The 13,031-nt window shown below is 38.4% G+C and overlaps 1 protein-coding gene across 4 annotated transcripts in view; it reads left to right on the top strand.

Annotated features, from left to right (window-relative positions):
• ECPAS (Ecm29 proteasome adaptor and scaffold) overlaps window positions 1-13,031 on the top strand; it is a 122,101-nt gene that overhangs the window by 40,962 nt on the left and 68,108 nt on the right. For all 4 annotated transcript variants that reach the window (XM_024252121.3, XM_063714360.1, XM_009244745.4 and 1 more), the window contains 5 exons: window positions 1,419-1,537; window positions 3,293-3,442; window positions 6,745-6,913; window positions 9,498-9,637; window positions 12,236-12,317. In XM_024252121.3, coding sequence (XP_024107889.2) covers window positions 1,419-1,537; window positions 3,293-3,442; window positions 6,745-6,913; window positions 9,498-9,637; window positions 12,236-12,317 — 660 coding nt within the window. The remainder of the gene's footprint in view (window positions 1-1,418; window positions 1,538-3,292; window positions 3,443-6,744; window positions 6,914-9,497; window positions 9,638-12,235; window positions 12,318-13,031) is intronic.

The following is a 13,031-nucleotide window of genomic DNA, read 5'->3' as shown; positions in this document are numbered from 1 at the left end:
AATGTTGATGCTGTGTGATGGCAGGTGATGTTCTTTTCCTGGTGCTTGTAGTTCCTAGCATTGAGGCAGAATCGATTGACTCTTATCTAACATCTGGAGTCACAAACCTTTTGGAGCCTGTTATTGGTCCAGACGTCATTTTGTCTGTGTCTGTTGTGGATATTTGGCTCAATTACACATTTCCTCTCTTTAAGCAAATAGGAACACTGTGTGCCAATAAAAATGCCAAATATAATTTATTTAAAGAAGTAATCTTATGAAGCCCATTTACTTTATTAAAGAATTCTTCAGAGGCGAGGTACGTTGGCTCATGCCTGTAATCCCAGCACTTTGGGAGGTTGAGGCCAGCTGATCATGAGGTCAGGAGTTCAAGAGCAGCCTGGCCAACATAGTGAAGCCCCATCTCTACTAAAAATACAAAAATTAGCCGGGCGTGGTGGCACGTGCCTGTAGTCCCAGCTACTTGGGAGGCTGAGGCAGAGGAATCACTTGAACCTCAGAGGTGGAAGTTGCAGTGAGCTGAGATTGTGCCATTGCACTCCAGCCTGGGTGACAGAGCGAGACTCCATCTTGGGGGAAAAAAAATTAAAAAGCTTCAGAAAAGCAAATCTTAATCTTATCTGTAAATCCAGATGCGTATTTATGGGTTTGCTTAAAATCCAGTATTCACACAGATTATAGTGATACAGGTTGAGTATCCCTTATCTGAATTGCTTGGGATCAAAAGTGTTTTGGATTTTGGAATATTTGCGTTATACTTAACCTGATTTAGCATCCCAAATCCAAAATCTGCAATGCCCCAAGGAGCATTTCCTTTTTGTGTCTTGTTGGCACTCATAAAGTTTCAGATTTTGTAGCATTTCGAATTTCAGATTTTCAAATTTGGGATGCTCGACCTTGCAGAAACACACAGCACTCAGTTTCCTTTGGGTCATCATGCATTGGTGAGTTACTGGAGTGAGGAACCACAGAGTGCTGCAGTATACTAAGTTTGTTTTAGTCATTTGACCAGTGGGAAATGGCAGCCTAGGATTTGTCAACACCTGATCTCCTCGTAGCTTGTAAGGATTAATGCAACAGACTGGGAGATCTGGTGCTAATATGTAGTGTGTAGGTGTAAATAGGTTGATTATTTCTTTCTTCTCCACGATAAGAAATTGCATATATGAACGCTTTAGATTAGTCCATGCTACCTCACATTAGGCCTACTTTAAAGCAAGCATTTTGAATAAGTTGAACTGGAATTCTTCCTCAGAGATACAGTAGTTGGTAAAGGTGCAATAAATATGGAGGGAGGATGAGTCACGTTTACAATGTCTTTGTTGTAACCATAACTCTCTAAGTTATCAATGATTTATTTTCATTGAAATCATAGAATATTTCCTTCACACTCACTTGCTTTTCTCTTATTGCATTAGAATTTTACTATAATTTATGTTAAAATGGGCTATCCTCGCCTACCAGTGGAAAAACAGTGTGAGCTGGCCCCTACGCTTCTTACTGCCATGGAAGGGAAGCCTCAGCCACAGCAGGATAGGTATGATTTCCTCAATTATCTAATTTCCCTCCTACAGGAGTCAACAACTGCCTTTCTAATATTAGTTCACATATTTGGTTTTACTTGAGCAAATGGGAGGTCTTGAGCTGTTTTAGCTGACAAATAATAGAATTTTCCGTGGTACCTCAAAGTTACTGTTTTGTTAATACTATCATAAAATTTCTTGATGGGAACATTGAAAAATGTGCAGAACTAACATTTATCTAAGTCTATGCATTTTTTTGGCTAGTTATCTTGAAGCAGTTAATTTTACGTGATTGCAAAAATTAGAATTAAAAATCCTTTGCATCAAAACATTTCTATCTTGGAAGATATAAAGTTTCACAGTGGTTTTCTTAAGGAACAGAGCACTCGTTTGTATTATTTTGGGAACTGGTGAGGTGAAAAGGGTTTTAGATAACATCATTTGTTTCTAGGCTTAGGCAAAAGTTCTTTGTTGTAGCTCTGTCATAGTGAGAATCATGATGAAGAGTGCAGAAGTGTAGAGGAAAGATGGAGTTAAATTACGTTTTCAGTTCACCTTTTAGAGCATATTCATTTTTCAAGAAATAGTGTAATACAGAAGTTTACAAGTAAAATTAATAGACGTTACAAGCACTGTTTGAAATTGTTTTCAGATGTTTTAAGAATATCAAAAGGTGTTAATGAAAGGAATTACTGAGGCCTGTTACTTAAATTCATGCAGTGGAAATTTTAATGTTGTATTCAAAATATTAATATGATTGATTTTTAATTTTTAGAATAACTTTAGTTGTGGAAAATAATTTTTTTTTTTTTTTTGAGACGGAGTGTCACTCTGTTGCCGAGGCTGGAGTGCAACGGCACAATCTTGGCTCACTGCAACCTCTGCCTCCCAAGTTGAAGTGATTCTCTTGCCTCAGCCTCCTGAGTAGCTGAGATTACAGATGCCTGCCAACATGGCCGGCAAACTGTTTGTATTTTTAGAAGAGATGGGGTTTTACCATGTTGGCCAGGCTGGTCTGGAACTCCTGACCTCAGATGATCTACCCACCTTGGCCTCCCAAAGTGCTGGGGTTACAGGTGTGAGCCACTGTGCCTGACCGAAAAGAATTCTTTTTATTTTTTATTTTTATTTTTATTTTTTGAGACGAGTCTCACTCTATTGCCCAGGCTGGAGTGCAGTGGCGTGATCTCGGCTCACTGCAAGCTCCGCCTCCCGGGTTCACTCCATTCTCCTGCCTCAGCCTCCCAAGTAGCTGGGACTACAGGTGCCCACCACCGCGCCTGGCTGATTTTTTGTATTTTTAGTAGAGACGGGGTTTCACTGTGGTCTCGATCTCCTGACCTCGTGATCTGCCTGCCTCGGCCTCCCAAAGTGCTGGGATTACAGGCATGAGCCACCGCGCCCGGCCTGGAAAATAATTCTTTTTGAAAAGACAAGTAAGTTGAACTTTACTTAATATTTCATATAAAATCTCTTGTGGAAACTTCAGATATTAATACTGAGCCCATTTGATGTATTTTTTTCGGATAATTTTAGTCATGAGCCAGATTGGCTAAATGCTAATCATCACTCAATACACTGAGCTTTCAATAAAAAAGAATTCTAGGCCAGTCCCTAGATTAGGACTTTGTAAATCAGTGGTGTTGAAAAGGAATGTTTCTTGCTTAAAACTGCCAGTTTTTGTTATGTGATTTTTGTTTTGTCTGTGTTTTGCATGTATAAAAATCTCATTTTTTAAGTAGTTGCAATAAATGTAATTGTTTTTTCAGCTTAATGCATCTTTTAATACCAACCCTTTTTCACATGAAATACCCTGTTGAATCATCAAAATCAGCTTCTCCGTTTAATCTTGCTGAGAAACCAAAGACTGTGCAGCTGCTTTTGGACTTCATGCTAGATGTCCTTCTGATGCCTTATGGGTGAGTTAAAAAATAAAAACAAAGCAACCTTGTTCTTGACTGCTTTTACTATGGGGAGTTAAGAACTATTTTAAATGATTAAACTCTCACTAGTAAATGAATGCATCTCAACATGCATTTACATTTACAAAGATTTTTTTCTTCTAAACCTCTTCTAAACTTCAGCCCCACTGCTTATCGGCTTTACAAATGCTGAGTTGCCGTTGTGATTTTAGACTCTACCTGCCTAAGATGAAATCAGTCTTTCCCCATAAAAATAGTTCCTCTTAGGCCAAGGTGGGAGGATCACTGGGGGCTAGGAGGATCACTGGGGGCTAGGAGTTTCAGACCAGCCTGGGTAACAGAGCGAGACTCTCTCAAGAAAAAAAAAAGTTTCTCTTTTAAATTTACTATTAATGCTATGATGGTTCTCTTTGCCACCTAGCCATACAATGATAAATTGTCTCCAGCTTTTCTCTTCTTTGTTGCTGCAATATCATTTGCATAATGCCTCCTTCCTTCTCCTTGCTGTGTCTGGAACTCTTCCCACTGCTATCATCTAGTTTTGCCTCTTTTCAACTCTTGTCATAATTTCTTTCCCAGCGGCTCCACTTCTTCAAATCTTTCTACACCCCCTTTCTATGCTTTTCCTGATTTGCAAAACACAGATCTCATCAGGCAACACCTTAAAATCCTTGGTTTCTCATATCCAGTCATTAATACACTCATGCATTTCATGCATGCTTATGTGTCCTTGCTGTTTATTTTTAAGAGAATGCCTTTCTGTCTGCTTAGAATGCTTCTTCAAAAAAGAAAGAAAGAAAACAACAAAAAGACACTTTGAAAAACAGCATCTTGGCCAGGTGCAGTGACTCACACCTGTAATATCAGCACTTTGGGAGGCAGAGGCGGAACAGATCCCTTGAGCCCAGAAGTTTGAGACCAGCCTGGGCAACATGGCAAAATCCTATTTCTACAAAAAATAAAAAAATTAGCCAGGCCCCATGGCATGCACCTATAGTCCCAGCTACTTGGGAGGCTGAGGCTGGAGTGTTGATTGAGCCTGGGAGGTTGAGGCTGTAGTGAGCTATGATCATGCCACTGCACTCCAACCTGGTGACAGAGCAATACCCTGTCTCAAAAACAAAAAAAAAAAAAAGAAAAAAGCATCCCAAAGTGGCTTAAAGGTCAACTCCGTTTGTCTCTGACAAATTTCTTGCCCTAGGCAGATACAATTGCACTATTTTCTGTGTCATAAAAACACGAAACACCCACCTATATGGCCATTGTGTGTTTTTGCTGCATTGTAGACATTTCCATCTCCCCTAGTAGATGGTGAGCCCCTTGTAGTTGAGACCTGTTTCGTGTAGCTTTGGTCTCTGGCATGGAGCCCAGATTGTGATCTACTTCTGGTCTACTTATTTTGTCCATCTGCCAGATAAATTTTTCCAAAATGCTGTTTTCATCTTGTTTCTTTCCTGATCACAAAAATATGTGTACATGGTAAGCTAGGCATGTGGGGCTCCATATCATTTGTTTCTCAATCCAGAAATGAGAGTTCATGCGGTGTGATGAACAAATTTGTTCTCCTCCTGCCCCTCTTGTTTGGAAGCCCAATTTTCTGGGCCTTTAGTCACTCCATGTTCACTCTCACCACCTGTTCTATCATTTCTTATTTCTCAGCAGTTTCTTTGCATCTGATAAAATGGCAGATGCTATTACATGTGTTAGGTTGTTACTGTCTCAGCTTACTCCAGATGGCAGAGACTCGATCTTACATCTCCTTATATTCCTCTGTCTTGTGTTTAGGATGATGTTTGTTTGTTTGAGATAGGGTCTCAGTCTGTCGCCCAGGCTGGTGTGCAGTGGTAACTCAATGCAGCCTTGACCTCCTGGGTTCAAGCAGTCCTCTCACCTCAGCCTTCTGAGTAGCTGGGACTACAGGCGTGCACCACCACGCCCAGCTAATTTTTTTGTATTTTTTGTAGAGATAGGGGGTCACACGAAACTCCTGGACTCAAGTGATCCTCCCACCTTGGACTCCCAAAGTGCTGGGATTGTAGGCCTGAGCCATCACACCCAGCCTTAGGATATTTTATGCAGTATTAAGATGTATTAACTTATTGATTGATTTACTTAATGCCACCAGTCTTGCTATAACTTAGAAATAAAAAAACTTCTTTTTATATTTGTTAAATCAGGAGGCAGCCAGAATGACAGGTGATGATGGCTTTGGTAGATAAACCTTGAAATTCAGATTTACCTTAGGAACATGATGTAACCAAGCCAGTGATTCCTCACATTTTTCTTACTAATGAGAACTTGGGTCATTTATATAATAACATTAAAGCGATTCCTTAAGAGATTTTTTAAAAATAGATAAATTTAGGAATTGAATGAATATGACGTGTAAGTAATGTGGAATAATTTACTATCCAATCAGGTTCTAAGTGTTTTCTTGAACCTTTATTATAGTGGATATTTTATTACAATATCCAATATGATAATGGAATTTATCAGCATAGATCTTTAGTTTTAAGAGATTTGAATTAATATTTATATCAAAAACTTCATTTTGTAGATAAGTAATACCAGTTTCATTGGATCAAGATGAATTTCTTGGAGATCTTATTTCTCCTCCATAGAAGCTAAAATGAAATAGGGATGTTAAATTAACCGAGGTGGTGCAAAGGGCTTTGAACATGTAATGGGAAAAGTCAGTTCTTGTGTAACTTTTCTTCTTTGGGCCCTTTTGAGTTTTTTCATTTTGGGGACTTTATGTGCTTATGTGGTACGTGCTTATGTGCTTATGTGGCTGTTTGGAGGTTTCAGTGGGTTTTCTAATGCGGGGATAAAGACCTCAGTTCAGGGAGGATTGAAGGTGAATTACAACTTCGTAGAAATGAGAACGACTGTAAAAATACTCTGCTTTGGGTATAGTACGATAGCTCCTCCCAGTCTCTTTTGTCAACAAACTTTTCCTCATATTTGGCAGCTCAAAACTCAAAATGTGGTGATTCTGGAGTAGCCATTAGAGCAATCATTTATAGATTGAGAGTGATGAAAATAATTATATTCATTGTTGGTAACAGTTGTAGTTCATTTGTAACCAAGTTAAATGACGTGCTCTCTGGTTAATTTGCTGAAGATATACCCTTTCTAGATACCTTAAAATTTTTTTTATGATGAAATTTTAATTTCAAGTGTTCATTCTTCTAGTAAAATACAGTAGGAGGACAGTATATGATTGAATGTTTTGTATACATATATAGATGTAAATGCTTTTGTATTTATAGAGGGTTAAAGTGTTATTTCCTTTCCAGTTACGTGTTAAATGAATCCCAGAGTCGCCAAAATTCATCTTCAGCACAGGGTTCTTCTTCAAACAGTGGCGGAGGTTCTGGAATCCCACAGCCTCCTCCAGGAATGAGCTTTTATGCAGCCAAACGAGTTATTGGTGATAACCCATGGACACCTGAACAATTGGAACAGGTATCACACAATGCTTGCTCATAATAGTACTTGATTGTGGACACTTGCCCCTATGAAGTTCATGAACCATATAAAACATAATTCTAGTATATTCAGGCTCTCCAGTGAAATATGTTTGAAAGAAGCAGTTGATGTAATGTGTTCTTTTCATGCTAGTTATTTATTAAGCCCTAGGGGCAGGGAGGAGTGGGACATGCTGTTTTGTTTTTCTAATACTGCTTACATATTTCAAGTATAAAACACAGCTCACTTATAAATTGAAGATGTTTAACTTCTGTCGTTTTATTTTTTTTTATTTTTTAACTTTTGTAATTTTAATTTTTAAATTATAAGTTAAATTATCATCTAGCTTTTATGGTGCAGTTAAAATACAATTTTTCTTACATTATTCAGCTTTTAAGGGCTGTATGTTTTATGTAAAGTGAGGAGCCCCAGCACTTCACAGGTGACAGTGTGGGGAAAAGCATGACTCCCTGTTATATTACTTCTTGGGAATTTAAAAATTGGCATTAAGAATTTTATTCTGGATTTAAACAGGACAGGTGTTCTCTGAGCAGCTTTTAAAAATGACTGGTGCTCTACAGAGAAGGTGCCTTACTGTGTCTGTGTCATCAGGCACTTCAGGGAAGAGCAGATGAGATCAGTATGTAATTATTTTGGAATTCAAGCAACATGGGTTAGTCTTTTAATCTTTCCTTTATTTCTCCATGGCAGTCTAAATGATTTGATCCCTTTTTTTTTGGGAAATGTAAGTGACCATTGAGTAAAACAGTATTCCCAGGAGAGGGAAAAAGAGGCAAGTGGGGCATTCTTGCCATTCACAAATTTATAGAATGTTTTATTGAGTGAGGGATATAATTGATTTGATTTCCTTCTTCATGTTTTATGGATCTTTTTTTTTTTCTCCTTAAACTATTATGTAAGTAAGAAAGGTAAAGAATTAACAGAGGCTGGGCGCAGTGGCTCATGCCTGTAATCCCAGCACTTTGGGAGGCCGAAGCGGGTGGATCACGAGGTCAGGAGATCGAGACTGTCCTGGCTAACATGGTGACACCCTGTCTCTTCTAAAATTAAAAAAAAAAAAAAAAAATTAGCTGGGCGTGGTGGCGGGCGCTGTAGTCCCAGCTACTTGGGAGGCTGAGGCAGGAGAATGGCGTGAACCCAGGAGGCAGAGCTTGCAGTGAGCTGAGATCACGCCACTGCACTCCAGCCTGGGCGACAGAACAAGACTCCGTCTCAAAAAAAAAAAAAAAGAATTACAGAAGCTACTCTTTATTGAGTGCAATCTATGTGACAGGCACAGTACCGGGTACTTTGAATACAATATCTCGTTTAACCCTCGCAGCAACCCAGTAAGGTATAGAAATTGTTAGTTCCATTTTCTGAAAGGCATGGAGGTTTTGAGATTTATCAGGATCTCACCTTTAGTACCAGGCTTTGAACCTAGGATTATCTAAGGGTTAAAGCTACAAATGCTGGAGAAAAATTGTTATTGTTCAATTACAATCTTAAAGTGGTCATTATTTGCCAATATGCGTCTGTATGTGTTTTGTCAGTTTCATAATCTAGTGCTGAAACGAACAGTTTAGTTTCAGGGATGAAAGCTATTTTCCTCTAATTTTAAAATATCTCTTTGTTTTATACTTTTTCTTCCAAGGAAAACATGTTTTTTCTAATTATAAACAATGTAAATATTCAAGTAGTTAAGAATAGTAGAGAAATTAAAAATCAAAGGGCTGAGTGTCGTGGCTCGCGCCTGTAATCCCAGCCCTTTGGGAGGCTGAGGTGGGTGGATCACTTGAGGCCAGGAGTTCGAGACCAGCCTGAGCAACAGAGTGAGACCCCGTCTCTACTAAAAATAGAAAATTAGCTGGGCGTGGTGGTGCATGCCTGTAACCCTAGCTACTTGGGAAGCTAAATAGAGTCATTTGTAGTGAAATTCATAGCATCTTCACATTGCATGAAGTTCTAAGCAGAATCTCTCTAGTCTGTTTCATTTCAGCCAGTCAATTAAATTGAAAACTGTTTGATTAGAATTTCACTTGCATTGAGTAGCTAACATTTGAAATCATATCCTTTGTATGTAAGCAATAGAGTGAAACTCCATAGAATGTGAGTTGTTTATTTCTTTTTTGAACTGTCAGAAAAATCACTATATTCCTAGTGTACCACCCTCTTATCTGGAGGCCCCAAATTTGGACTTCAGGACTTCATCACTCTAGAGAGGCTGTGTAACCTCACTAGGGAGGCTGTGTATCATAATGATTTTGGAGTCAGAGAGACTTGGGTTTGAATCCTGCCTTCATTGTTTACCAGTGTCTCTTAATCTTTTAAGCCTTGCCTCAGTATTTTTAGCTAAAAAATGGGTATAATGATTGATTTATTAGATTGTGAGGATTAAGTGAAATTATGAATATATGTGCTTTAGTACAGTCCCTGGCACATTGTAAGCCTAAGTAGGAGCTGCTACTGTTGTTACTGCTCATCTTTGGCTTGTGACCACACTGATATGTTAAGCAGTACTTTGCGTGGGTGTCCTTTGCTCCCCTGACTGTTCTTTCTCCTTCCCTTCATTTATCTACAGTGCAAATTGGGAATCGTGAAATTCATAGAAGCTGAACAGGTGCCTGAACTCGAAGCTGTTCTCCACTTGGTGATTGCCTCTAGTGATACACGCCACAGTGTGGCAACGGCAGCAGACCTGGAATTGAAAAGCAAACAGAGGTAACTACTTCCCTGTAAGCTTTCAAGATTGAAAGGACTAGATTTCTAAAAACTTACTTGCCACATTTTTTTTTTAAGGACTTTTTGTAATGAGGCATTCAACTTAGAGGAGTTTATTAAATATACCTAGTTTGTAATAAAGTTTGCTAAAGAGTTGAATTCTGTGTAAGACAGAGAAGAAAATCTGTGTGGAGATGCTGTTTATAGCTGGAATAGGTTAGGAATGTCATCACAATCAATGAGACTTTTGGCTAGGTAGATGAACTTAAAGAATTGATGTTAAGAAAAGGGTCAGTTCCAAGAAGTTACTAATTTTTATTTTTTTCTCTGTCTCAAACCATTTGAGATTACTTTTAATAAAGACTATATATGTATTATGGTTAATATGGTGAAAATTACATTCATGAAAAGAGTTGCTGAATAGATTCTAATTCACACACGAGGAGATACAGATAGGAAATAGACTTATAGAAAACATTCCATATAGGAAATAAAGTCAATGAAAAATAAATGAATGAAGTCAATGAAAAATGAATGGGATACCAGTAGCAGTGGATAAACCCATTTACATTTCTATTGAAACTGAGATTTTTATTTTTATTTATATATTAATTTTTTGAGACAGGATCTCTCTCTGTTGCCTAGGCAGGAGTGCAGTGGCACGATCTCGGCTCACTGCAACCTCCACCTCCCAGGTTCAAGTGATTCTCATGCCTCAGCCTCCCAAGTAGCTGGGACTACAGGTGCTGGCCACCATGCCTGCCTAATTTTTGTATTTTTAGTAGAAACGGGATTTCACCATGTTGCCCAGGCTGCTCTCGAACTCCTGAGCTCAGGTGATCCATGCAGCTTGGCCTCCCAAAGTGCTGGGATTACAGGCGTGAGCCACCACGCCTGGCCAAAACTGCTATTTTTATACCCTGTTGATTGGCATTATAAATTGAAATGAAGTTTTGGAAAGCAGTTTGCAATAAGTAATGAATCATAAAGATATTTCTATCCTTTTATCTCAATATTCTGGGAATTTATCCTAAGGAAATTATTCAAAAGCAGAAAGAGATTTAGAAAAATTTTATAGATTTGTTCATTATATAATTTTCTATCATTGTTAAAATATGAAAACAAATTCAGTTTTCCATAATGGGGATATAGTTAAGTAAATTACTGTATGTATCTTTATGGAATATTATATATTTGCCAAAATATGAATGAAGTTAATTACTACTAAGTTTTTAGTTTGTTTTACTAAAGTGTTTGTTTTGTCTGAAATCTCTAAACCACAAGTATTATGAAAGAAAAGCAACGGCGGAGCTTGAGGATTAGTTAGTAGCAATCAGCTGAGGAAAGATGTAGGTGAATCATATCTAAAATAGAATTGTAGAATGCCTCTGCGGATAGAAGAATTGTGGCTATTCTAAGAAGAAGCATATTTATAAACTATGAAAGAGAAGATAAATCCGAAAAGTAGCTTCATCTGTTGTGTTTGCACAAACACAGGATAGCTTGAAAGCAGAACCAATGTCAAAGGGCAGAGAGAATATAGTATGGTAAACCAGTCAAATGAAAGGAAGGATTACATTATTGCTAGGTTTATGAAATGATTGGGTGGGATCTGCTGCAGAGGGTGGGAATGAATCACCAATCATCTTTTTTTTTTTTCTGAGACAGAGTCTAGCTCTCTCACACAGGCTGGAGTGCAGTGGCACAATCTCGGCTCACTGCAATCTCCCCCTCTCGGATTCAAGTGATTCTCGTGCCTCAGCCTCCCGAGTAGCAGGGATTACAGGCACACACCACCGTGCCCGGCTAATTTTTGTATTTTTGGTAGAGATGGGGTTTTGCCATGTTGGCCAGGCTGGTCTTGAACTCCTGTCCTCAGGTGATCCACCCGCCTCGGCCTCCCAAAGTGCTGGGATTACAGGTGTGAGCCACCGTGCCCAGCCTTCACCAATCACCTTATATCTGAATTCACCTTATTGTGGGGCCCAAATAGAATTAAGTCTTAGTGACTAATAGCAGCATAACTACTCTGCAGAATTAAAACTGCAAGTGTGTACTGGTAGATAAGGAAGGAGGGGGATGCTGGGAATCACAGTGATATAACATTAGAGAAATACGGTGGCTTGCAAGCTTCCTAGATGTGGCTTTAATTTCATGGGTACAAATTTTTTTGTCACTTTCCTTATCACTTTTGAATTGCCAAATGGTTAAACAGACGAATCCTACCCTGCCCCAGGCCTCTTTGAACAAGTGTAGTAAAGCTCTGCTCTGTTGGAGTTGCTCCATGCCATTGGCCTGAGAACCCATCTATGTAGGAACAGTGTCCAGTTTTCTTGTGGTACCAAATTGTGCCATTGGATACAATAATCTGTTGAGTCATGGTGGGATAAGTGATTTGTATTTGTTTTGGTTTAAAAACATACTTTGATAGAAATTAGTCCCTTTCTTTTCCTTCTCTTCTACAATGTCAATTGCCCATTTCATTTGTGTGTTTCTAACGTTTTCTTTTGTTAAGAAATGTTGGGGCTATAATTTTTTTGAAATCACTGAAGGAGGGGGAAAAATAATTTTAACAACCTGTGTTGAAACCTTCCATAGCTTAATTGACTGGAATAATCCTGCCATCATTAATAAGATGTACAAGGTGTACCTTGGAGATATACCACTGAAGACAAAAGAGGTAGGTTGTTCTGATTTATTCTCACATCAGCGTAAAAAGTAGTTTGTTGACATGAACTATGTATTTATACATTTTCTTCTAGTTTCATTTAAGCTGAATCTGTGCTATAACAAAATGCTAGTTTTAAGTCATGCTAGTTTAGATGAATTAAAACCTGATAATTTAGTTTACTGGATCTGGTGTTGTAAATTCAGATTCCTAAATAACAGTGACAAACTGTCTAGAGTAGGGATTGACAAATTTTTTCTGTAAGTTTTGTAGGCTTTGCAGGCCTTATGGTCTCTCAGGTTGCAGCTGCTCAACTCTTGTAACATGAAAGCAGCCACTGGCAATACATAACCGAATGAGCATGGATGTGTGCCGGTAAAACATTGTGGATACTGATGTTTGAATTTCGTGTAGTTTTCATGTATTAAAAAATATATTCCTTTGATATTTTTTAACCATTACAAAATGTAAAATTGATGCTTAACTCATAGACCTTATCAGGATAAATGGTGGGCCAGATTCGGACTGTGGGCTATAGTTTGCAGACTTCTGGTCTAGAATCTAGAACAAAAGATAGGTTCTTCTAAAGCCTCAAAGTAAGACCTTTGCCTTAATAACGTGAGTTCTTTTTAGTTCACTGTGTTTAAAAGTATTCCAGGTCCAAACCCAGACATACAAGGATTATTTGTTTGCATGCTTGCATTCTTGCTCTTTTTTGTTTGAGAT

Source organism: Pongo abelii, chromosome 13 (genome assembly GCF_028885655.2).
Source record: "Pongo abelii isolate AG06213 chromosome 13, NHGRI_mPonAbe1-v2.0_pri, whole genome shotgun sequence".
Taxonomy (NCBI): Eukaryota; Metazoa; Chordata; class Mammalia; order Primates; family Hominidae; genus Pongo; species Pongo abelii.
Note: the sequence above shows the minus strand (reverse complement) of the source record. Positions and strands in the feature narration are given on the sequence as shown.